Raw genomic sequence first — 27,516 nt, forward strand, 5'->3', positions numbered from 1 at the left:
TGGACACGCCTAAACAACAACAACTAAGTCATCTTTTGCAAAGGGAACAAATATTTATTTCACTCATTATAATGCACATCAATCTCTGACTTTTAACTAGTTGAGTGCTGCAGAACCACCTCATCTATTTTTTTTGTCCAGAATTAGGGAGTTTGTATATGCAGACTATAGAGAGAGCTAACACAAACACTGCTCAATTGAAAGCCCCCCCCCCCCCGATGGCGAGACAAGATGGGAGAGACATGCTTTTCTGATTTTCAAGATCGGAATTCTTTCACTACATTGCCCTTGCCCTTTCCTTACCCATTTCACACAGTACACAACAAGGAGGCTGCAAATTATCAACCATTATTAGGGTACAAGCACCAGGCAGTGTGAACCAGCCCTGATCGACACAGTGATGACTAACAACACATTCATCTCACAGTTGTGCCTGTACCGACAACACTCTCAAATGTTCCGCTTTATGCATTAACAACTAAGCTCCCCAAACTGCCTTGGCAAGAGATGGGCAGCCCATGAATCTTCCATTCAGCTTCCACAAAAATACACCATCTGGAGAGGCAACCTGAAGAAAGGACAAGGCACAGCATAATCCAGATACAAAGCAGTCTGTGGGAAATTCTATGCCTGCAGAGGTTTTGAGGCTTCTCCTTTTGAAAGAAGAAATGGCCAGGCTTCTCCCAAGAAGCCCTTCACATCTTCCATCAGCCCTGACCATTGTCCATGTTGACTGGGGCTCAGTTCAAGAACATCTGGAGGGCACCAGCCTGGGGAAGATTCAGTTCAACAGCCTGTATCCAAAAGCAACTAGCCAAATGGGCCTGAGAAGTCCACAAGAAGAGCCTGAAGGACATTGGCCCCTCCTGCTTTCTGCCACAATCCCACAACAAACGGCATTCAGGAGAACACTACTTCTGAAATCCAGAGGCCCCAGCTAGCAGTCATGGCTGATGGTAATCAGTAGGCTTTCCTTCCATACAGTTGTCTATCCACCTAACCCCGTGACCATTGCCAACTCTTAGAACAAAGCCCTCGTAAAGCAGGCCACCTTTCGTAGTTCAGCAACCTGCATCCCACAGTGGCTAACCATGTAAGCCCCCAAAAAGAAGTTGAAGGCCACAGTCATCTCCTTCTGTTGCTTCCCTGGAATTCTGTGGCACATAGCCTCTGAACAATGGATGTTCCATGTAGCAATCATGACTTATACACCATGAATTAGCCTAGTCCTCTTTTTAAGTCGTCTGAGCCAGTGGCAGTCACCATACCGTGTGACAGTGAGTGCCATAAAATGTTACATATACACAATTACTTTCCAGAGCAACAGAAAATGTTCTCCATTATCAATGTGATAGCCCTCCAAATATTCCTTCAGCCACCATATTGACTGTTAACTGTCTCTTCAGAAGGCTAAACATAGCCAAAGTAATTTGAAGGATGCCAGCATAAGATAGCACTGGAATAAATTCAGGGCTAGATTTAGGTTTGATGAGGCCCAAAGCTACTGAGGGTAATGGGGCCCTTTATATGTCCCGCTGTCCTTTGTCAACAACAAATTGTCACTGTTTTTTGTGTTGAATATATGCTATATGGTAATTTATGGACCTAATAGGTATCTAAAGCCATTTGCACATGTTGCCATGCAACCAGTCCATGCAGAACGTAGGCGCCCTATATATAGAAATGAGCAAACCAGTGATATTTGAGGGAGCAGCCTAGCAGGTGGGGCCCATTACTTACATCACAGGAGCCTACACAACACAAAACACTGTTGCTGTATGTAGGTTTTATTTTATTTGTTTTTTATCTTATATTTTGGAAATGTACATCCAGGTTTTTTCCTTTAAATTTTTTGGGGGCCTCCAAGAGAGTGGGGCCCTAAGCTACAGCTTGTTTAGTTTATACGTAAATCCGGCACTGAATAAATTGCTTGGAAGGCTCAGTTAACTTCCTCTCATAAAGGAGTACTAATTTATATTGAAGTTCACGTACTAGTTGAAGCACCAGTTCAAGTTTCCCCATGGCTGAGGTACTACTTTCCCAAGCAGTTGCTTGTGCAAGTTCAAAAAGGTTTAAAAAGAACAGTATTTGGAATCTTCCAAAACTACTTAGATTACTTTGTAGGCCAACTAACCTCAGGCACTGGCCGCTGAGGTGGGGCACAGTAATTTGGTTTAAAAAAGCACCGCCTTCACAAGACATAACAAAGATCTGTTGCTTGGTGGAAGTCCAGGCATGTAGCAGTGGCTTATTTTTGTTTTGTTTTGGGGGGTTCAAGAGGATTTGTTGTAGTCTGTACAGCAACCTGCTCCTATTTCTGTAGCCACAGCTCCCTGTTCCTCACAGCAGAAGCTGGCCAATTTCTGAAATCAATCATTTTCACAGGAGAATGCTGTGACTGCAACATCGGTGTGCCCAGATGCTCACCATGTATTCCCACAAGGTGGGTTGCTGTTGTTGTTTTTAAAAGCACAAGCAAGAACTGAAATCCACAAGGACTATCTTTGTTGTACACCACCAACTGCTATCAGAGGGGAACATCATTCCTTGCTTTTGACTGACAAACCTGCATCTATTATGACATTTTCTGAAATTGACGCAACATTTCCACTTAAGATAAGAAAAGGGAAAAAAGCAGATGACTCCAATGTTAGTTCTACTCTGAGAGACCCATTGAAGTTAATGGGCATAGCTAATTCAGGTGCACTGATTTCAGTGGGTCTATGCTGATTAGATCTAGCATCTGAATACAGCCAATGATGATCGCTTCGCAATGGCTGCCATAATGCATAGAGCAAAGTCAGTGTAATACTGCTCATGTGTCCAGTCAGTGCTGGATCAGATAAAGGTGCACTTAAGTCAAAGATTCCCCCCCCCCAACTGTATCCAGTCAAATGGAAGCTCCTACGCAGACTGTAAAGGTGGTGGTGATCCACTTAGTCCCTAGCAGCTGGCATTCAGAGATATAAACCTCCATATGTGAAGTTCTATTTAATTTGACATTCTTCTTCTTTTTTTTACAAAGCCTTTGAGACAACTATCTTGAACTCAAACTCTGCTGTAATGTACCCTCATTATGTGGAACTTAAATAGCCACACATTCTTCTCATTACTTACCTATGTCTTGATTTCTCCCTCTTTTGACTACTCCAGTATAGCAGTTTGATACACTATTAAAAGATAATTCTATGGAAAAGAGAATTCCAACACCAGTTCACTGCTGGACCTCTGCGAATTGATCTGGATAGGTCACTACAGAAATAATTCCAACAGGAAAGAACTGACTCCTTGGAAAAACAGGGTAACTCTGTTACTACATTATTCGAGCTGGATAGAATTCAAAAAGTGCCCCGGAGGTCATGCGCTGCAAAGTCAAATGCTCCCAAGTTTGCTACGTAGGTCATTTGGCTTCGCTGAGAAGTTGGGAGATTAGCTGAAGAGTTGGTTTTTATTTGAGAAGCCCAGCCTGGGATTAAATATGTTAAGGCAATTTTTCTGCAACAATGAATTAACTGTCCTGATCAGAGAGCTTAATTTTCTTTGAAAAGCAGCCAGATTAATGTACAGTGATTACAAGAAACTGGAGCCTGTCCAGCCCATGCCTAAAGAAATTAAGCAATGTCTCTTCATGTGTGCTTTGCTTTAAGAAAGACATTTTAATTTATTGCAGCTATGTTAATTGTTACAATTAAAGGCATAACATGTTTAGATATGCTTCTTCTTTTTCTCTGGCGATTACCTGTAGCAGAGTAAGATTGTCTTCCATAAACACGGTTTTAACAATGAGTCCGTAAGTGACTGTGGAGGCCAATTCTGGATCCACACGTCCTTCCACAGTGGGAACATTGGTTTCCAGGCGGGAGTTGATCACGGTGTGGATTTGCCAAGCATGCCTTCCTCCTAACACACTTCTCCCTTGCGTCATGAGTTCAAGTGTCTTCAAAGCCTACGATACCTTTGGTAAAGGCTGTTCTCCAACTGGAGCGCTCGCAGGCCAGTGTTTCCCAGTTGTCGGTGTTTATACTACATTTTTTTAGATTTGCCTTGAGACAGTCTTTAAACCTCTTTTGTTGACCACCAGCATTACGCTTTCCATTTTTAAGTTTGGAATAGAGTAGTTGCTTTGGAAGACTATCATCAGGCATCCGCACAACAAGACCAGTCCAATGAAGTTGATGTTGAAGAATCATCGCTTCAACACTGGTGATCCTTGCTGCTTCCAGTACACTGGTATTAGTTCACTTGTCTTCCCAAGTGATGTGTAAATTTTTTCAGAGACACCGTTGATGGAATCTTCCGAGGAGTTGGAGATGGCGTTTATAAGTGTTCCATGTTTCACAAGCATATAGTAAGGTTGGTAATACAATAGCTTTGTAAACAAGCATTTTGGTTTCCCTGTGAATGTCTCAGTCCTCAAACACTCTGCGCTTCAGTTGGGAGAAAGCCGCACTCGCAGAGCTCAGGTGATGCAGGATTTCGGATTCAGTGTTGGCCCTTGTGGAAAGATAACTGCCTAGGTAGGAGAAGTGATTGACATTTTCCAACATTACACCATTGAGTTGGATTTGTGGCACTGCAGAGGGGTTATTTTGTACTTGTTGGTGAAGCATTTTGGGTTTTTGGATGTTGAATGATAGGCCAAGCTTCTCGTAAGCTTCTGCAAAGATAATTAGGATGGTTTGGATGTCATCCTCTGAGAATACTGAAGCTCTATGATGGAAATGACGGTAACCTTACTCTTTGCTTTCAGCCTGCTCAGATTGAAGAGCTTCCCACCTGTTCGACAAATGATTTCTACGACGGTGGGGAGTTTCCCATCGACAAACTGTAGGATCATGGCAATGAAAATACTGAATAGAGTTGGGGCAATAAGGCAACCCTGTTTAACACATGATTCCACTGTGAATGGTTCACTTTGAGAGCCACTGTTATTTGCGATTGTTGCTGTCATATTATCATGGAGGAGCCGAATGATGTTTACAAATTTATCTGGGCAGCCAGTTTTCAGAAGGACAGTCCACAGGGCATTACGATTTACAGTGTCGAAAGCCTTAGTCAGGTCATCAGAATGTCTAAGCAATGTTTCTTATATAACGCACCTCCCCTCTTGGCAGTAAGCTTCACCCCTCTGGAAAGATGAGAGCACACTGCAGGGCTGGACCTTAGCACCTCACCTGAAATCAACATGGATGGAAAATGCTACCGAAAGATATAGCTTGTACTGTAATTATGCAGCACTTTCTGCCACAAGCAACATGAAAATGAATTAATGAAGAGCAAGGATACTGCAGTCTTCTCCTGACAAGCCCACTATACTATGGATGATGGGGACAAACATAATGGCATTCCCAGTCCAAAAAGCTTCATGCCTTATAGATCTGAGCTCATGGCCTTTAGAATTCAGATCCAATGCAAAATTAGATTCCCAGCACAAAACACAAAAATCTCTCCTAAAACTATTTACTCTCTCCCTTAGGGGGGAAAAAAACCCCAGAAACGTGGCCTCTCTTTATCCGGAAATGTGCATGCTTAGGAGTCAGTTCTTGTTGCAGAACATTTGGACATGGAGAACATGGGACATACAACTTGTCCACACGACATACTGTGACCCTGAAACAACATCAATCTCAATGCTTTTCTCCTGTAAATTCGGGATTACCTGATACAGGTACAATCATATAAGTTGGAGGAAATCAGGCTCAAACCACTCTATTTGGAGTTGCAGGCAATTTGTTTCGGTGTCTGTGTGTGAGTGGACACAATGCTTTCAATTCTTTTCCTGCCATGCTCGGAACTATTTCTGGTGCACTTCTGTATAGGGGAATATTTTTATTCTTTCGATACTTGAGATTTTGCCATTGCTTTCATTTATTTTCCTGCGTGCTAGTAGGGATGCACCAGGAACTTAGATGCTTGTGCCTGCGCTCACATATTTCTTTTGCTCTCTCTGATTTGCACACAATTAGAAAACTACACAAGCAAACTTACATCAGCCTTTGTGCTTTTGCGCACTCCTTGGGCAGGGGCACTTTAAGCAGAAAAAAACAAGGTGAACATGCAGCTATTTTTGCGCATGCCCCGTTGGTACTTAATTGGTCTAAAGGAATCAACACATTAGAAGGCAGGGACAAGGATAAAAGGGAATATCTACTGGTATGAACAGGAATCTCAAAAGTTCCTCATATAGACAAATTCAAATACATGCAGGTATGCACTAGTCTAGTTTTAATCCGAATGGAAAAAATGTGAATTAACAACTAAATAATTCTCAAATGTGGACAAGCCAATAGTTTCTTCTGCGTTCCGAGTCCAGTTGTCGTTTAGTCGTGTCCGACTCTTCATGACCCCATGGACCAGGCACGCCAGGCACTCCTGTCTTCCACTGCCTCCAGCAGTTTGGTCAAACTCATGCTGGTAGCTTCGAGAACACTGTCCAACCATCTCGTCCTCTGTCATCCCCTTCTCCTTGTGCCCTCCATCTTTCCCAACATCAGGGTCTTTTCCAGGGAGTCTTCTCTTCTCATGAGTGGCCAAAGTACTGGAGCCTCAGCTTCACGACCTGTCCTTCCAGTGAGCACTCAGGGCTGATTTCCTTAAGAATGGATAGGTTTGATCTTCTTGCAGTCCATGGGACTCTCAAGAGTCTCCTCCAGCACCATAATTCAAAAGCATCAATTCTTCGGCGATCAGCCTTCTTTATGGTCCAGCTCTCACTTCCATATGCCACTACTGGGAAAACCATGGCTTTAACTATATAGACCTTTGTTGGCAAGGTGATGTCTCTGCTTTTTAAGATGCTGTCTAGGTTTGTCATCGCCTTTCTCCCAAGAAGCAGGCGTCTTTTAATTTCGTGACTGCTGTCACCATCTGCAGTGATCATGGAGCTCAAGAAAGTAAAATCTCTCACTGCCTCCATTTCTTCCCCTTCTATGAGTAAATCAAAATAATCCCATGCACCTTGGCAGCAAATTGTAGCCAGTGAGCATCGGATGTGTACATTTTCCTGTTTCAGTTTGGGATAGAGAGGAACTTCACTTCTGGCTATGCTCAGAAGCAAAATTTCCAGTTAAGCACTTCCACATTTTGCAAACCCCTTCTCCACTTGTTACTAAAGGCTTTTCCCCTCCCCTTGGAAATTGGGGGGGGGGGGCTGGTAGGTGAGAGGAGTATTCCAACTATTTTTTATTAGCTTTCCTTAATAATACTAACCTCTCCAGGAAAAAAGAAAAAACACACTATTTCCCTCCTAACGCTTTTGGAAAACCGCAAAGCTTAAAATGAAGGTTTTCAAGGTTAGCTGAGGGGTGTTTGCTCACCACTACACCAAAGATCAGAGTATACAGCGTTTATGCCACTTGAGGTTAAGAGTAGCTTATCAAACTCAGGAGTAAATGAAATAAAAAAAGAATAATTCAACAACTCTGCAACGTAATTACTTCATCAGTTATTTTAATTGACATACCCTGACAGCACTTACATTTGCTCATTTAGCAATCACCTTCTGAACCAGAATCACTAAAATCTTTTAGTCTTTAAGTGCAGTGATTCCAGACTATATAGTATAAATTGTCCTGATGACCCTTATTGTAAGTTACAAGAGTTTTAAAAGGAACCTAAGCGTAAAGGGAAATGTATGATACCCATTAGACAACCTACTTAACAAGCCAAGTTGGAAACGTGTTTGCATACAAGAAAGGAACCACTTTGTGGTTTGTTTTTAATATATAAAGAATGCTTCTCTTTAATACATTTAGAAAAGTTTGGAGAAACTGAAAGGGTTATCACACTGTTATGATGGATACAACTGCACCATCAAATAAAAAAAATTTGCAAGTCTCATCTTCTGGGCAATAATCCAGATTCGATGTTCAAATCAAATAAAGTGGAATAGTAATAAAAGCAATTATACTTTTGAGTATTAATCAAAGGGTATTTTTCACAGAGGCATGCCACATAAATATGGGCCACGATCCAAAGTGCTACTTAGTATATACTGGTACCTAAGACACTTCTATGCACACACACAAAGACGCAGTTGATTCCTCCATTTGGCTGCAGCTTTTTACACCACTGAATGCCACTCTGTGCCGCATTGAGAAACAGCTTTTGGGGGACAAAAGGACTGCAGTGGAGATGTGAGATAGGATCTATAATGTATTCTGAATTTCTGCCAAATACCAAAAAAAGGGGTTGTCTTTTCTGATCACAAATGCTGTTTTCGTTATTAAAACATTGGATAAGAAAACAACAACATCATCAACAACAACAACCAACCCAGGATGAAAAGACACCCTGTTGCAGGTACATGGAAACAAATGATACTGAAATAAAACATGGTGATATGCACATCTTTATTAGTATGCCCATGGTAAAATAGCAACAGCGCCTCATGGTTGCACTGTAGTTATACTCAATTCAGATAAACAAAAAACAATTTGCCAACCACCAAATTCCATGCAAATTCCATGCATAACAACAAGCTTCAGATATACCCCTGGAAGACTGCTGGAAGTAAAAAACAGTTAGTGGCATGTAACTATTTCTGTTACAACAAAAACAATGAAGGGTTTTCTCTCTTTTCTCTCAAAGGAGCCCAGGGCAGCAAACCACAAGGAACATAGCAATAAAAACACCTTAAAACGTATTAAAAACAGATTTGAAAATCTTAAAGCTATTTAAATAAATAATTCCAGTATGGATGCAGAATGGTAATTGGTGCAACTCTGGAAGACAAAGCTCTTTGGTGGGGTCAACAGAAACAGCACCTGTCTAATTGTCAAGAGGAGGCAATTCCCAAAAGCAGGTGCCACAACACTAAAACCCTAATGCCTACATTGCTCAGAATGGACTGCCTGACTTATTCATGCAGCTGAATGTGGTAGTAGTCTCAAAGTAGTAGAATGGCCCAGGTCTAAGACACCACATGGCACAGAACCACAGAATTGTAGAACTGGAAGGGACCGCAAGGGTAATCTAGTCCAACCCTCTGCGATGCAGGAATCTTTTGCCCAATGTGGGGTTCAAACCCACAACCCCGAGATTGAGAATCTCAGGCTCTACTGACTGAGCTATTCAAGCATGGTGGGCAAATGCTGATGCTAATCACCAGCATTCCCTTTTATTTTCAATATTCAGGCAACAGCGATCAGTTCAGTGCTGAGAAGGGAAGCACCAGGCAAAGCTGCTGTCACCATCTTAATCTTTCCAGTCTCCAAACCCCACTGTATTAGGATTCAGTGGCATTCTGAGTAAAGGAAGCCACTGTGTCACCCAGTCTCCTGATTTTCTCTGCTCCAGGATGCCTGGGTAAGCTTATTTTGGTTTGCCACTGGGAAAAGGTCCGGTGGGGTTGCCCAAATTGCCCTCAAACCTGATGCTGGAACAGGAGCCTGAATGGTACTTTTGCACCAGTTAAGAGCCAATTACTGTGTGTTTATGAAAATTTATCATGCAAGTCCTCCCCTTCACTTCCTGCTGCTCTAAATCTTTTGCAGTGAAAGGCTTCTGAAGATTAGAAATTCAGAGTGGGCTGAATTATATTGCTGTTCTTATACCTGCAACACCTGCTCCTAGAATACATAGAAAGCAGCCCTTTGAAAAAGAGCTCACATTTCATTCATTATCAATGGGAAGGAGGGAGAAACCTCTCCACTTACATGTGAAAGATTAAGAGGCAGCCAGTCCCTCCATCCTACAGAGGAAGCTGTGATTTCTGTAACCAATGGTGTTTTAAATTTGATTAACAATTAGAAAAGTTTTTTGGGGGGTGGGGTATGCTGTTGGAATGCTGCTTGGGTTCATATAAGGTTTCACTGTCCATTTGCTTTCCCCAGAAAAGAACTGAAAAAGATAAAACAAACTAAATGTCGAAGAATTAACATATAATGTAGGGAAATAAAGAAACAGTAAAGAAGAGAAGGCTCAGCATCCCAGCTTCTTTTCTTCACCTTCTCAACTGTAAAGAGGCAAAATCTAGTCAAATTCACACACACAGGGATAGGGAGTCTGCATTATCAGTTCATACATTCATATGAAATAATGTCTTTATTGACTACTTAACAATCCAACATTTTTTTTCCCTGAATCAGTTACTGATCTGTAAGCCTTGCGTTTGGATTTACCCCTCAGCAAAAGCTTTTCTTTTGACACATCTCGCAATGTAACAAACATTTTCAATTAAACTCAGCTGGAAAAGTCGCAGCTTTGTGGAACTGCCTAAACTTCTGAAACCGATGCTATTATTTCCAGTTTTTTGAGAAACACTTGAATGGCCACAAATAGGCATAAGTAATCGCAGTGGAATATGGGGATTCAGAACAAAGAAATACCATTAAAATAATTTACGGTTTAGTTTATTTCCATGCCATTTCAAATTGTGTTCATTGCTGCCCTTAACGTTTGATCCGGAAGCTGCAGCTAGGGCAGAATGCTGCAGCACGATTGCTGACAGAAGTGAGGCCTTGTCAGCATGTAACACCTGTGGTCAGAGATCTGCACTGGCTGCTGATTTGCAAGTTCAAGGTGTTACTATTAGTATATAAAGCCCTTAATAACTTGGGAGCAGTTTACCTACGAGCAGTTTACCTTACCCTACATGTGCCCACTCAACTGCTTCAATCGGTGGAATTGGCATGACTACAGGTATCCCGTAATACCCATTCCATACTCAACCATTTAGAGTGGTGGCGGCTACACTTTGGAACTGCCTGCCTAATGAGATCAAGCAGGCACCTTCAGTGTACCTTTTTAAATTTCTTTTAGTATTTTAACTTCTGTATGTTTAGAAGTAGGGTTGTGGTTTTCTCTCTCTTGATTTTACTGTTTTATCTTTTGTAAACTGCTTTGAGGTTTTGTTTTTTTAAAAACAATCAAGCGGTGTATAATTTTTATGAAATAAATAAATCAAATATTGCTTCAGAAAAAGAATTTGACAGGAAACCGGGGTGGGGAGAGACAAAAATAGGATGGAACTGAGACAAGTCATGGTAGAAGACCATATAACACCAGTCCTGAAAGATCTTCACTGGCTCCCAGTACGTTTCCGAGCACAATTCAGAGTGTTGGTGCTGACCCTTAAAGCCCTAAACGGCCTCAGTCCTTTTTACCTGAAGGAGCATCTCCACCCTCATCATCCAGCCCGGACACTGAGGTCCAGCGCCAAGGGCCTTCTGGGGGGTTCCCTCACTACGAGAAGTGAGGTTACAGGGAACCAGGCAGAGGGCCTTCTTTGTAGTGGCGCCTGCCCTGTGGAACGCCCTCCCAGCAGATGTCAAGGCAATAAACAACTATTTTACTTTTAAAAGACAACTGAAGGCGGCCCTGTTTAGGGAAGTTTTTAATGTCTGATGCTGTACTGTTTTTAATATTCAGCTGGAAGCCACCCATAGTGGGTGGGGAAACCCAGCCAGATGGGTGGGTTATTATTATTAATAATAATAATAATAATAATAATAATAAATATTCAGAAAAGGTAGCTCTCCCACTCACATCCCCTTGAAAAGTCAATCCTGAGAGCTGAGAGACCATCTTGAGTGGGATGACAGGACCTCTCAAAGAAGGTGCTTCTGCTCTATTTTTTTTGTCCACCTTTCCCCATGCAGTTCTCCATGCTTCAGTCCACCCTATTCAGGAAGTCTCCCCCATCCTTCGGAGAGACTTTGGTGGGGCCCTGGGGGAGAGCAGCCGGGGGAGGAGGGACTTTGGGGGAGGGCACATGGCCAGACGGACACCTTCCACAGGTGTTTTTCTGGATCAAATGCCAAAATATTTGGCTCATTTTCAACTCCACTGGTCTAGTCTCCAGTTAGCTGAGTGAAGAAGAAAAGAATAGGTGACAACTTTTAAGACACAGAAAACCATTATTTTACACCACACTTACTTCTCTGATGAATCGGAACATCTCCCAGCAATCTCCAAATCCCTTATGATGTCTGAACTTGAGCTGAAAAGTAAAACAAAATTTAACCTTAATGAGCAGTGTAGTACTTTTCAGATATTCCAATCGAGTAGGCAAAGAAGCCATGCTACAAACAGAAAGAAAGATGAAAACAACGATTATATCAGAATGTGGCTCCAGTATCAACAAAATGATCACAAACCAAGCTACTGTCCTAAGGCACTTTCAGTTTCTTCCAGATTTTCAGATCTATTTGTACTCTGCATACAAGCCACTGACTTACAGAGTGTTAGACAAAGACTGAGACGATCAGAGTACAAATTATTTTCAAGCATAACCTACGGTACAGGATTGGTTTGAGGATAACATGGAGCACGTGTTGCAAGGAGAGATGGAAACCATGTATGCTGCTTCGAGTTCCTTGGCAAAAGTGCAGGGCACGAATAAATTCCACCTCCACCCTTCCTTTCCCATTAGTCACCCATATATATTGGGGAGTGGGATCTCTGATCTCTTCTAATAAACTTGAAATTTTGGGGTTCATATATTCACAGCTGCCAATGCAGATGCATTCAAATGAGGACTGTTCGGCGACTGAACAATCCACAATGGAGTTAACATTCCAGAAGGTGCCTTCTCCTAGGAGACCTAGAGTTTAACAGGTCCTGGGCCGACCCACAGTCAGCTTGCCGAAAAGAAGTACCGTATTTTTCACCCTATAGGACGCACTTTTTCCCCTCCAAAAATGAAGGGGAAATGTGTGTGCGTCCTATGGGGCGAATGCAGGCTTCGCGTACCTCTCCGCAAGCAGCGGGAGCCCAGCGTTGGGCTCCCGCTGCTTGCGGAGAGTTGCCTGCAAGCTGAAGCCTGCGCGCGCTGAGCTCAGCGCGTCCAGGCTTTGCGGACCTCTCAGCAAGCAGCGGGAGCCAGCGCTGGCCTCCCACGGCTTGCAGCGAGCTGCCTGTTTGGGGGCTTCCCCCGCCCCAACCCCGCGCCTGGGGGGGGAAATTTTTTTTCCCTTTATTAACCCCCCAAAAAACTAGGTGCACCTTATGGGACGGTGCGTCCTATAGGACGAAAAATACGGTAGCTTCAGAACCGAAAAGAGTCTCCCCAAGCTCTATATTTGGATCCAATACCCAACTGCTGTTCAATAGCCAAGGTTAGCCAGGCATCTTTTTCAGAAGGCATGGTTTCTTACAATGCAGAAAATGAACACCTGGTTAGAAACTGGTCCAATGTGACAGAAGTCATGCAGTTTGTTGGATTACGCCCAAGTGAAAAAACTATCCAACATTCAGAACAATAATAACAAACTATGTTTCGTAATTCTAACAGTGGAAGCATTTGGCCCACAGTCACATGGGAATTTATGCTAGGGGGATTCCTTGGCTGTTGGTTGGGTGGAGGTGCTGGTGAGTGCGACATTTGGCAAGGGCAGCCAAAAATTGTAGATCCCTTAAGAATAGAATGGATTCACTTCAGACATGCACACTGAACTAAAATAGCCAAAGATTGTTGTATTAACATTTATAAAAGTTTTTAAAAAATGAAAAACCCACACAACCCCAAACTAAACCATGTGAAGGGGAAAAGGAGACATCTACATACAATACCCTAAAAGGTTTTTTGCTCAGCCTGTCTCCCCTGTATAACCTAGTGGAAATATGTAAGCATACCACAGTTAGTTGAGGCAAAGATTAAAAATTAAAATTATTAATAATTTCAAACACAAGAGAGGAGAAATGAGCAACTCCTCATTTAGGAATCAATGTGATATCCAATCTAGAGCTGTTGCAATGCAACTCATAAGGGGGGGAATCTAGCTTCCATGTGGAGCAAAAGATATGCAAAGATCCTTGGCAGCATCCACAATTTCCAAATTTGAACCACATCCATCTAAAGCATTCATATAAAGCTGGGAGGGCTTGTAAACTGAGCTTCAGAAACCTAAAATGGTAGGCAAAAGCTTCCAAGCAAGCACTCAGAATGAAACGCTCCACTCCCCTTTTTCTTTGGCGCGCATATCTAATAATTAATTTGCCTTTAAAAATAAACACAGCTAAAATTTGCAAAGCTTTTGAGAATATGTAATATGTTCCAGAAAATCCTACAAACTGGCAATGGACATTTGCAATAGAGTATCTAAAACTGCATGAAAACTCTAATTTATCATTTGTCCAGGTGGGGATACAGGAGTATCATACACAGGTGTAGAAATGGACTCTGCCTTTCTCAGGACATTCTGCCTGCAACAATATACTTTTTAATCTAACTATCCAAGCAGAAGAAAGAAGAGTTTGGATTTGATAGCCCGCCTTTCACTCCCTTTAAGGAGTCTCAAAGCGGCTAACATTCTCCTTTCCCTTCCTCCCCCACAACAAACACTCTGTGGGGTGAGTGGGGCTGAGAGACTTTAAAGAAGTGTGACTGGCCCAAGGTCACCCAGCAGCTGCATGTGGAGGAGCGGAGACGCGAACCCGGTTCCCCAGATTAGGAGTCTACCGCTCTTAACCACTACACCACACTGGCTCCCAGTGAAGAAAGAGCTAAGTTGCCTCTTCTGATCCAAACTCTTCCACTGTGATCCAAACACAGGCCACTGTGACAGAATCCACAACAATGGCCAGAGAAAAAAAGTATCACTTTTAAAAACTGATGTTAAACTTTTGAGTCCTCAGGTGTGGAGACTGATATTAGGAATAAGTTGCATATTTTTGACAGAAGACCAGCAATTTCGCATATGTCTTCTTTAAGAACCCTTGGGTGGGTGCCATTCAGATTGAGCAATTTGTCAGTTTTATTGTCTAGTAGGCCTAGAACTTGTCGCCACTATTTGTCTCAGTTTCTCAGACTCCATTACTGCACAAGTTAGTTCAGGCACAGGGATCTATCCAACATTTCCCACTGTGAATACAGATGCAAACAATCAATTCAGTTCCTTACTCCTCCTTTGGAACGTCTTTAGACTCCCTTATCGTTCAAAGGTCCAACGGCTTCCCAAGCCTATTAATGCATTGTATGTTGTTGGCCTTTATATATTTAACAATGTGCCCCTCAAACTGTTAGCATCTGTTATTGACTGCTTGATTTTCCATATGTAAAAAGCAATGCATATGTTTAAGTTAAGCGCCCATGTTTCAGTGTAACATAACAAATCATAGTAGCTGAGAATTTTGTTCAAATAAATAAGCTGCATATTTACAGTGACAACTCACTCATGGAACAGAGGGGAAATGAATTGGATTGGTACTGTCCAATAAATTCAAATGTTAATCTGGAGCTGGTTAAGCAACAGAGGATGCTATTGCATTCTTGAAAGAATGCTTAATTTGCCATGTCCTCAAACTCCCATCACAAGGGAGCATACATAAAACAAAGGGCAGGAGATAATAGCTGTTCCTATCTCAGCTCCACACAAATAGGTTACTTAAGGTCTTCGTGTATTTCTGGCAGACCGATTGAAGCAGAAATGAAAAATGTGGGTTGCTTTAAAAGTTCAGTTAAAAGTGATATAATTGGATGGCCCCATCGGGTGAGTAACTGCAAATACTTTCAGATGCCTTATTCAGGTGTGTTTTGCAAGCTGTTCAGCTAGAGGACAACTGAGAGACCGTCCTGCTGACAAGGTGGGACTAGAAAGCATATTGGTCTGGGCCAGTATAAACTAGGATCCTTCCAAATTTATGCATTAAGGTGAACAGGTAAAACTTCAAGTTGAACAAAGCTTTGATAAAGAGAGTAAATTAACTTTCTATCTGCCCATCCATGTAGGAAAGGTACTGACCATTCTGGAGTGGCTTATGGAATGAGATTAAGGAATTCATTACATACAGTTACTGTCATAACCCCCCCCCCCCATGTTTCCATTACATAGGGCTGGAAAGGAATTCTAGTCTGGGATACATGCCCTCCGGACTTGTTTTATAATATCATTGTGCACACCCAACTCTCACATTTTGTTGCCATTTAGGACGGGAGCGCTACAAATCCAACCGCGACTCCAATTTCAGAAATAAAAATGGCCAAAAGCTGTGCCATCCAACCACCTGTGTCATTCAGTCAGTATGCCTGGATGCATTCAATAAACAGCATGCTGTTTTGATGGCTGTGCCTCTTGAGAATATGTTTGTGACTAGAATCGGTTCCAGCTGACTAATGCCTGGAAAGCCAGAGTGATGCAGTCGTTCGTTTAGCTTATATCTTTGGGTTGATTCACTCATCGCAAAGGGAAAAGGTTTACCGGTCCTCCTTGCTGCATCAAAAGCCTGCCTACATTTGTAAAATCGTAAGCACCAGTCAGAGTCATTCCCTGTAAAATATCCGAAGGTAACTGGGCAACTGCGGCTTAAGATGTGCATGAGAGAGGTCAGCAAAGATGGGACTGATGTGCCAGATTTGAAGCTTCATACATGGGCTGGATTAGTCCCAAAACAACATCCAAACTAAGCTACTCATGGGTTTGGGCAGGAGACACCCACGTCACGAAGTTCACTAAGTGACTCTGGGTATGGCACCAACCCTCAGTCTTGACGTATGTCTCTGCCTGCCCCTGATTTAACCCTTCATGTGTTCAGGATAATGCCTGAACAAGGCTAGGGAAAAATCTAGTTCAGAATTTGTTTTTCCTGGAAGTTAACAACTTTTTAAGCCCTGGAAGCTTTTGACATGTGTAGAATTCACCGCCATAAAACTGGGAATAACACCAAAAACAGATTATAGCAGTTTAGGTGCTACAAACTCCAGGTCCTTTCCGAAAGAAAGAAGAAAGAACATTTATTCTTCAAGGACATGTTTTTAAAAACAATGGTCACACCCAAGACACACTGCGCTTCCCTCTTTCAACAGAAAGTCAAGCAAAAATGGGTTTGAGATAAAAATACCTTTTTGCTGCCCTCTCTCTTCTCCCTTCAGAATGAAGTTTCTTAGGGCTTTGCCTCTGACCTTGGCTGGCAGCAACCTATAGAGATAAATCTGCCTAATAGCCCTGCTGACACATAGAGACAGTTTGCAATTTATGAGAAGCTGGATTAACTTGTTCATAAATGACCTGGAGTAAGGTGTGAGGTGGCAAAGTTTGCTAATCAAACAAAATTGTTCAGGGTCATTAAAACAAAAAGATTGCGAAGAGACTGCTCCAAATTGATTAAATGGGTGTTCAAATGGCAAATACAATTGAATGTAAACAAGTGTTAAGTAATGCATGTTTGGGCAAAAGAAAAGAATCTTATTTTCAGTTTAATGCTCACAGAGTCTGACTAGTGGTGACACACCAGGAATATGACCTTGGGGATAGGTCAGTGGAGGTATTGACCCAGCGTATGGCAGCTGTGAAAAAGGCATATTCTATACCAGGGGTCATTAAGAAAGGAACTGAAAATAAAACTGATGATATCATAACGCCTTTATAAAAATCTGTGGTGTGACCGCATTTGGAATAGTGAGTATGATCCTGGTCACCTTGCTTAAAAAATATATTGTAGAGTTAGAAAAGGTCCGGAAAAGAGCAACCAAAACGATCAAGAGTATGGAGCCTATGAGAAAGGTTATAGCATTTGGGACATTTTTTTTAGTTTAGAGAAAAGATGAGCCAAGAGGTAAATCTTGTAAATTTGTAAAATTATGCATGGCTTGGAGAAAAGTTTTCTCCTGCTCACTAGAACATTTGACATCCAACTAAGATGTCGGAAGATTTCAGACAGGTAGGACAACTTCTTCACACGGTGTATAATTGGAACTTGCTCCCACCAGAGGCAGCGACAGCTGCCAACTTTAAAAGAGGATTAGACAAATTAATGAAGAGCAAAGCCATGAATGGCTACCAGACACAACGGTCATGTTCTACCTCCACTGTCAGAGGCAGTATGCCTATTAAGACCAGGTGCTGGGAGTGGCAGGTGGGCAGAGTGCTGCTGCGTCCATGTTCTGCTTGAGGGCTTCTTCCCACAGGTATCTGTTTGGTCACTGTGAGAACAGGATGTTTGACTGCTTCAGCAGGCTCTTCCTATGTTCTTCTATTCACGAGATAAAGGTTTTCTTAAAAAAAAAACACTTCCACCTGATTATCTCAGGCATGACTAAGACTGCAAAATTAATCGGAGTACAGCTGGAAATTTTCACATGGATTCTTTTAAAACCGAAATGGCAAGCGTTAACAACCTGTATCCTGAAGTGAAGACCTGAAGCAGGTAGATAAGAGAAATGAGCCATGATTTTTGACAACGGGAGCAAGGATACAGTTTAGGAGGCAATTTATTAACTGCTAGGGTTTTGGTTTTTTTAAATGAAAGGCTGGTTCAAATAACCAGCTACTTTTAAAAACTAGCTTTTAAAAATATTTAATTATCTCTCCACTACATACTTCTAATCATGTGTGTGTATGTGTGTATGTATATATGTGTGTGTGTGTATATATATGTATATATATATGTGTGTGTGTATAGTATGTATGTATATACTACATACTTCTAATCATGTGTGTGTATGTGTGTATGCACAGTGGTGCCCCGCAAGACGAATGCCCCGCAAGACGGAAAACCCGCTAGACGAAAGGGTTTTCCGTTTTCAGAGGTGCTTCGCAGGACGAATTTCTCTATGGGCTTGCTTCGCAAGACGAAAATGTCTTGCGATTCTTGAGGGGTTTTTTCGCTCCCCACCCCCTTTTTCTAAGGCGCTAAGCTGCTAATAGCCTTTTAGCAGCTAATCCGCTAATCCCTTAAGCCGCTAATAGCCGCTAAACCACTAATAGCGCTAATCCGCTAATAGGGTTGCTTCGCAAGACGAAAAAACCGCTAGACGAAGAGACTCACGGAACGGATTCTTTTCGTCTTGTGAGGCACCACTGTATATATGTGTGTGTTTATGTGTGTATATGTTTTCTCTCACACACAAACACCTCTCTAAAAATATATATAAATCTGTGTCCTATATTGGAAATACAATTGCCTATTTTGCCTTGTCAGCAGATACAGTAGATGTAATTTTGACCTCAACTGCAGAAACCTAGATTAAATTTCACATTCATCACTTAAAAACAGATTATTTAAAACATCCCAGCCCCATCTATATGATAGCTATGAAAAAGATGCCTTTTTTTACACCACTAATAAAAGTTCTTTTCTGTCAGATACCTTCTATCGATCAAAGCATTATCTCTCCCATACATTTCATTTCCTAGAATTGCTTCAACTCTCAATAAATATCTTCTATATTTAAAAAATGCTAGGTGATTCAAAGTTAATCAAATACACGAAGAACACATAACTGTCTTTGCTATCTAATACTTCATGAAAGTTTTAACATTCTATAAAAAGAATCCTAGGATTTGAACAATTTTCAGCTTCTCACATGTCAGAAAGTGATAGTACCCAATTTTCAATTAAGTTGGGAAGCCTAAGGAATCTATCATTACCAACTTTTTTGAAATCTTATTTCCAATTATATTTCTCTTACAAAAAAATAATATTTTAAACAGCAAGCCTAGGTAGAGCATACTTGCTATTTTTAAGCAGCAGATTTTTATGCCTGGCTGCAAGACAAAGGAAGAATTTCAACATTGTGCTCTTCTGATTGTTCCACCAGGATAAGCACTTGAGCTAGTGTGCTGGGTTAATCGAACCAGGGCCCAATGGTGTTGACTGGCCATCAAAAGTCATATTGCAAACTTGTGATTGATTTCTGTTTGTTATTTACACTAACTTCTCATTTCTCAATGAGATTTAAATTCTGTCATGCCGCCCCCTCAGAGAAATCTCAGTGTTGCTTACAACATACCAAGAAAAACATATAGCGATAAATTGATAAGACTGAGGGCACAAGGAGAAGGGGACGACAGAGGACGAGATGGTTGGACAGTGTTCTCGAAGCTACTAGCATGAGTTTGACCAAACTGCGGGAGGCAGTGGAAGACAGGAGTGCCTGGCGTGCTCTGGTCCATGGGGTCACAAAGAGTCGGACACAACTAAATGACTAAACAACAACAAAGATTTCTACCAAACACAAGATCCTAAAAACAGCCTATTCAGTTCTGCCAAGAGTGGCTAAAGTCACCCTCTCCCTTCTTGATCTCATTAAGCGGCCAGATTACCCTTCACCCCAGGAAACCATTCTCTTCAATTCTCCCTCACCTTCAGTATTATTATAATTAATAAGATAAATCAACTGTGGTTTAGTGCAAGATGCATCCTAAAACCAATAAAACAGCAAGATAAAAACATAGATACAGATCCAAAAATCTCTGGGGGAGATTTTTAGTACTAGTCACTACCCCCCCCCCAAATTAAATAGACTCCATGTTGATGTGACTCCCGAATGTGTTTTTTAAAAAACTATCTCACAAATCCACAGTTTTTGTCAAAGAACTGTGAGGTGAGCCGTCAAGAAGTTCAGTCTCCATTGCTCGTACTAAAAAGTTCGCTCTGAAACTGTCCACAGAGTTTAAGAATTTATGTAATTCAGTGTCTTGGCAGATGTTTATGGGGAATCACAGTAATCCTGGTAAATGAAATGCATCCAAGAAGAGCTAATGAAGTTTATAACTGAGTTCTTAGCTTACTACATAATGTCTTAATTTGTGAGAGGGTGAGAGGCTTGTATGACTGCTTGAAACGGGAATAAACTTAGTTGGTCTCTAAGGTGCTACTGGACTATTTTTTAATTTTTTATTTCCTTTTCACCTGGTTGATATTTTCAACCAATTTTATTTGGTCCACAGCACCGTTTTTCAGTCAAAGCAAAACTTAAAATGAGGCACAAACTTTCAGCACCAAATGACCTACTAGCAAGACTATTTTCTCTATAGGAAGCACTAATGGTGCAATGCTATGCCTCTGTGAACTCCATTATACCCATTAACAAGTAACGATTGCAAGCTTTTAAAACTAAGCCACTGAACACCCAATCCACAAATTATTATTATTATTGCTATTAAGAATGAAAAGAGCAAAATGTTTTGCAAGACAAACATTTGCCATCATGATGAGCTTTGCTGCTTTGCTTTCTGGGAATTCTAGAAATTCTGCAAGAAATACTGCAAGTATGCAGGCTCCTCTTCGCCCAAGTAACCAGCGATAAATATTCTGTCAAGAATGACTTGACAAAAAAAAATAAGGAGGCTTCTTATCAATGAGAATAGTGTGGTCAGCTTAGAGTTAGACACTTTCAGTTAAATCCTTGGCCATCTGTCAGGCATTTAGCTGTGATTCCTGCAATGCAGCGGGTTAGACTAGATTATTCTTGGGATCCTGTCCAACTCTACAGTTCTGTGATTCCACTTCCACCTCTGTTTTGTACTATATTCTTGCATTTTCAGGATTTTCAAGCCCATTAAGTGTATTTCTAAGGACTACTGGTTTTCCTACTATGCCAATTGGAGGTGTAAGTGACCAAGACATTACACAAAATTCCCAAGACCCTGTCTAGTCTCCACAACAATGCCTAAGAGAGTTTCTTTCTTATACTTAAAAGCCTTAAAAGTACTGATGTTTCAGGATTTAAATATAATATTCCAACCCTAAATATTCTCACCCGGCAGAGCTATAAAGACCCTAAATGGCACTTTTTATGTCGGCTGCTGCTGAGGTGGTCCTGTTGCTTGTCTGCCCCAAAAGGCAGCTGACACCCTTCTCAAGTGCATCACTGCGCTTGGATTTTTGTCACTGCATTTGGCTGACCCCACAAACATCCCTCCACCCCACCAGCTGTAACACGTCCCTTGGCAGGACGAGGCAAGCAGATTTAATATTGCAAAACTTCTGCTAGTAAAATGCCTTGCTAACATGCTCAATGCTGTCAACAACTCCCTGTTTTTACTTAAAAGGACCACTTCTGCCTAACCAGACAGTGGATAAAAAACCATGTTTTTCTTATATAGAAACAATTGGATTAATACATATATATATATATATATATATATGATGGATGATGGATATGTATATATGATGGATGATGGATTTTGGGTTAGATCCAAAGTGCATCTGCAGCCCTTGATCATAAAAGGTTTACTTTACACTTGCAACTAGAGGTTTGCAAGAGAAAGGCAAAACAAGCCCAAAGGTGGTGTTCTGCTTGCTCTAAAGCAGGGTTTCCAAAACTTGGGTCTCCAAGTGTTTTTGGACTACAATTCCCATCAGGTCAGGGATGATGGGAATTGTAAGCCAAAAACAGCCGGGGACCCAGGCTTAGGAAACACTGCTTTAAACCTTGTGCAGCAGAAACAAGGAGGTGATGTGGGAACAAGAGGAGAAAACCTTAAGATGCACTAAATTACAATTTATCCAGTTAATCTTAGCCGGATAAATGACAAAATTGTATGCAAAAGTTGTGCAATCGTTTACATGTTCAGAAGGATGAGAATGGTGATAGAACTGACATATAGCACCATATCTACTTCTGCACTAACTCTTGTTAAGTATTTGTGAAAAGGCACTAGCGGCTACTTTCCTTCAGTTCATGATTATTTCAACCCAACATCTGAGTGTGTGTGTGTAGATTTTTTTAAATGAATGGGTGGAATCCAACTGGTGCACTATCTCACGGAAGGGACTGCAATCCATCAGAGGCATCGATACGATGATCTTTACTGCCATTGTCCCATACAGAACAACGAAATTGAAAAAATCTACATCAGACATTCAAAACCCAACAAGCCTGCTATCTCAGCTATCCCAGCCTGGTTAGCCCCCTAAAAACTCTGATACCCCATAATTAAATACAATATACTCCCATAGAGACTACCTTAAACTGCGTTTAAAACCAAGAGACAAAACTAAGAGACAAGAGGGAAGCCATTTTTTGCTAAATTTGCCTTTCATCTTGTCACCTGCTATGCCACCTTCCAGCCTGTTCTACAGGGCCCTCCAACTCTTTGAATCTGTTTTTTGGTGGGAGCTGCAAGGAAGAGGGAGAAATTCAAAATCACCTTCCCTCATCTTCCATTAGCAGGTGCCTCTGCTACCATGAACATAGGGGAGCCACCCTACATTCCACCCTGTCTTATTCCTTTAAAAATAAAACTGGAAAAATATCCCTAGAATGTAATCATACTTCAAGCAAAGGCAAAGGGACTCCTGACTATTAGGTCCAGTCGTGACCGACTCTGGGGTTGCGGCGCTCATCTCGCTTTATTGGCCGAGGGAGCCGGCGTACAGCTTCCAGGTCATGTGGCCAGCATGACTAAGCCGCTTCCGGCAAATCAGAGCAGCGCAGGGAAACGCCGTTTACCTTCCTGCCGGAGCGGTATCTATTTATCTACTTGCACTTTGATGTGCTTTCGAACTGCTAGGTTGGCAGGAGCAGGGACTGAGCAACGGGAGTGCACCCCGTCACGGGGATTTGAACCGCCGACCTTCTGAATGGCAAGTTCTAGGCTCTGTGGTTTAACCCACGTCCACGTCCCAGTAATCATACTTAAGTGCCATTAAGAAAAAGAACAGATATAACGCAAATTTGGGTTCAAGGTTCGATATGTTATTGTTAATATGCTGCTGCAAATCCATGCCCATGTCTAATACAGTAAGCCTGTAACTTATGCACATATAACTTGTGCACTTGGCAAGAATAACATTTTAAAAAATAAAATAAAAAAGGGGCGGAATAGGGAGCGGGCGTCCAGAAAAATCACACCTGCTATTGCATCCAATGTGTTTTGAGTTTAAGCGCAATCCTTGGATCATAACCCCCATGTAAGTTGAGGGCTTGCTGTACTTAGAAGTGCTTATGAACTGAATGTGAAAGAGTACAATTATTATTTATTAGTAGAGTTTGGTTTTGAAAACATCAAATGTGACAGCTGTTTCTCCTCCCACCCCCCTGCAAGTTCCCAAAAATGTACATCACTTTCAAGACGATTATTTCTGCCATAGGTAAACTTAGCTAAAGGGAAATAGAGACCATTCAGTGCTTATTACTCTGAGATTGAAAGCCACCTTGAGGATAGGACAGCTAGGCACATGGGATATGTAAAGAACAGGAATAAGCAGCTGTTCCATCTTCTTCACTTGACTAACACCCCAGAGCTGCCTAATCCTATTTTTAAACAGTTTACACCTGAGAGAGACTTTTCCCTCCCAAATGGCCAGTAAAATCAAGCGGAGGTAATTGTTGTGAAGTTTGAGATTTCATATCTCTTCCCCTTCTTCTTCAACCTACAGATTGCTCATTAAGCAAAAGGAACAAAGATTTGCACATTACTTCCAACGTGGTTTAAAGGAATTACTTCAAAAGACCCGATAAATATTTCATTTTCTGTTCCAAACCTGTTAAAACTAATTTTGTACAGCGGGGTATCTGAAAGATGTTTAAAATTATTAGAGATCAGAAGCAGAGGTGGGTAATAAGGAGAGGGGGGTGACCTTTAAATCTACATAATACAACAGTTCATTTTAAATTAATGCTGAGCAAACATGGTAAGCAGCTGTCTTACAAGTAACAAGTGATGTGGAGCAAACACAGCAAAGGAAGGCCCTTCTTCAGGGTTTCTACCAAAGGGGTACATTAAGTGACCCCCCCACCCTACATAACATTAACAATACAGTCATACCTTGGGTTGAAGTAGCTTCGGGATGAGTATTTTCGGGTTGCGCCCCGTGGCGACCCAGAAGTAACGGAGCACATTACGTCCGCTCACACAGACGGTCAAAATGATGTCACGCGCATGCGCTGAATGGTGAATCGCAACCCGCGCATGTGCAGATGCAGGTTGCGTTCGCTTCAGGATGAGAACAGGGCTCCGGAACAGATCCCGTTCACATCCAGAGGTACTACTGTAATACACTGTGATGTAGAACCATATACACAATATACATTGTATATACAGTGGTACCTCGGGTTACATACGCTTCAGGTTACAGACTCCACTAACCCAGAAATAGTGCTTCAGGTTAAGAACTTTGCTTCAGGATGAGAACAGAAATTGTGCTCTGGTGGCGCGGCAGCAGCAGGAGGCCCCATTAGCTAAAGTGATGCTTCAGGTTAAGAACAGTTTCAGGTTAAGTACGGACCTCTGGAACAAATTAAGTACTTAACCCGAGGTACCACTGTATTACATACAATATAAAAATTACATTGGACCATTACAATCAGATCGTCTGCATCACGTTTTGGAGTTGGTAAGTGAATAACAAAGAAGAGACTTAGTAAGACCAGCTCCTCCAGATGCAAAATAAAACCTGGAACTCAAGTCTGAGGCTTGGCACAGCTGCAAACACAGCTGCAACACAGAATCCCTTGTGGTGTGAGAAATCACAGAAAAGCCCGTGTGTTGTTATTCAGAGGATCTCTCAGGATGACTGACAGAGAAAATGCAAAGATGGAGCAAGTTGCTTCATTTTTCCCCTTTGGAAAATTTTGCTGATACAAACTGCCCTGCTAGAAAACTCACCGATGTGCGTTGGTTACAATACTAAGATTTGGCCGCTTTTACTTAGGCTGGCAAGTTAGAACAAATTTCTAACTGAAATTTGCACCAGCCAAGTTTGCACTTTGGGACCTGGCAGCCAATATCAAAAGCCCCCCCCCCCGCCCCGCCCCCCAAAAAACTTGCCCCAGTCATTTAGGTTTTTACTGGCCCAACTAGAGCAAGGGAATGCTACCCCCTGAGGATGCAATGCAAGGTTTCCCTGGTGTCTCTCTCACCTTTAAAACCCCTCACACTTCCTACTTGTTACAATGCAGTCCTTTCACCAAAAAGACTTGGACACAGAAATACAAAATACCAAAGAAGAAAGAAAGAGGCATTCCGGATTGATAAGAATGAAAGTCCTGAAATGTTTTGCAATACAGATTAGTCACGGAGACAGAGGTCTAAAACCATTTGTATGCGTATGTTTAGATTCTGACCACACTTATTCTGCATTTGTGTCTTTTGGTTTCTTGATTCCCAGAAAATGTGTTTAGAACAGAATTAGAGGCAATGTTTGTGAATTATCTTTGTAAAAGGACATGTGGCTTAAATTTGATGAAAAAGCAGAAAGAAAGAAAGAAAGAAAGAAAGAGGAAGGAAGGAAGGAAGGAAGGAAGGGTCAAAAGCTTGGAAAGCTCTTTCAGAAAGAAAATGTGTGGCCAACAGCTCTGCAATGCCACCAAAGGCCTAGAAAACTTACATGGCTATAAGCAACAGTAACCATTCTGAATAAGAAGCAGCACCATTTTAAATTCTAGTGTATTTATTTTTGTATGGAGCATAGGCACATGTATTTTAGAATAAAAACAAATTATTGCTAATTGAGTAGTTGCACTATTGAAGACAATATAGGTACAATACAAGAATAAGCTACCTATGCACTTAGATCATGGAATGTAACGTTATGAAGCAGTGTTTTAATGATTAATCCATCCTTCCTTCTCAACGTACCATTTTCAACCACTATTTCATTGCCCCAATCAGTTTTGAAATTAAGATAGTATTTATCTGCAGAACATCTCCATGGTCATGGAAACCAGGAAGGGTTCCAAACTGAAATCACCATGACGTATAGATTATAAAGGATTGCAAACTGATTGCACAATAAAACAGCAACCACACTAATAATAAACAGCACTTTTTAAAGTGGGGAGGGGGGCGGAGAGAGAGATTCTGGGCAGGTTGTGTTTGAAACAGTTTACTTTTAGGGGGAAACTTACAAAGCCAAGTGTCTATTGCCATTTTCTGCTGTTTGATAACACTAAATAAAGTATGAATCAATTTTGAATCTGAGAAAGAAATACTGGAACCCAATCTTTTCAGAGCAAAAAGACTGCCACTAAGCATTTAATACTGAACAAAACCTCAGGATCAAATAAAACTACTGGGTATAGCAGGCTGTGAAAATAAAGGTTTATAATCACCATCCAACATAAGAAGCACACTAAGTTGTAAACTCCCGGTATGTTGTGAGAAATTAAAGGCTTATGTGAGGCCCAAATGTTTCTTTATTTGCACCCCACCTTTCTTCAGTTGTGGAACTCATGAGAACCAGTGTGGTATAGAGGTCAGAGGACTAGAATAAGTCCAGGGTTCAAATCCTCACTTGGTTATGAAGCTCATTTGGCCAGTCAGAGCCAGTATGGTGCAGTGGTTAAGAGCGGTAGTCTCGTAATCTGGGGAACTGGGTTCGCGTCTCCGCTCCTCCACATGCAGCTGCTGGGTGACCTTGGGCCAGTCACACTTCTGTGAAGTCTCTCAGCCCCACTCACCTCACAGTGTTTGTTGTGGGGAAGGAAGGGAAAGGAGAATGATAGCTGCTTTGAGACTCCTTCGGGTAGTGATAAAGCGGGATATCAAATCCAAACTCCTCTTCTTCTTCACTCTCAGGCTGACCTACCTCACAGGGTTGTTGTGAGGATAAAATGGGGAGAACTATGTACACCACCTTGAGGTAAAGGTGGGATTTAAATGTAATAAACAAACAAACAACAAGTAAGAAGCTTTATATGGCGTTCCCAGGCAGACTTGGATCCCGGCACTCACCAGAGCTAAACCTGCTTAGCTTTAGTAAAGTGTCTGAATCAAGTTCCCTTATCTCCAAATGATGCATCTGGCCTGCTTTCTCGATTCAGACTCCACTGAGGCTGGGTGATCCTGCAGTTTTATCATTCACAGACTCCTGATGCAGCCACAGCAGAACTACCCACCTTCAGAGGCT

The 27,516-nt window shown here is 41.7% G+C and overlaps 1 protein-coding gene across 3 annotated transcripts in view; it reads right to left on the bottom strand.

Moving 5' to 3' along the window:
- RAD18 (RAD18 E3 ubiquitin protein ligase) overlaps window positions 1-27,516 on the bottom strand; it is a 111,292-nt gene that overhangs the window by 15,510 nt on the left and 68,266 nt on the right. For 2 of the 3 annotated variants that reach the window (XM_083426059.1, XM_083426061.1), the window contains one exon: window positions 11,879-11,941. The exons of the other annotated variant lie outside the window; for it this stretch is intronic. In XM_083426059.1, the coding sequence (XP_083282185.1) occupies window positions 11,879-11,941 (63 nt within the window). The remainder of the gene's footprint in view (window positions 1-11,878; window positions 11,942-27,516) is intronic. 3 annotated transcript variants of the gene reach the window in all.

The sequence above is a fragment of the Podarcis tiliguerta genome, assembly GCF_965153285.1.
Source record: "Podarcis tiliguerta genome assembly, chromosome: 2".
Taxonomy (NCBI): domain Eukaryota; kingdom Metazoa; phylum Chordata; class Lepidosauria; order Squamata; family Lacertidae; genus Podarcis; species Podarcis tiliguerta.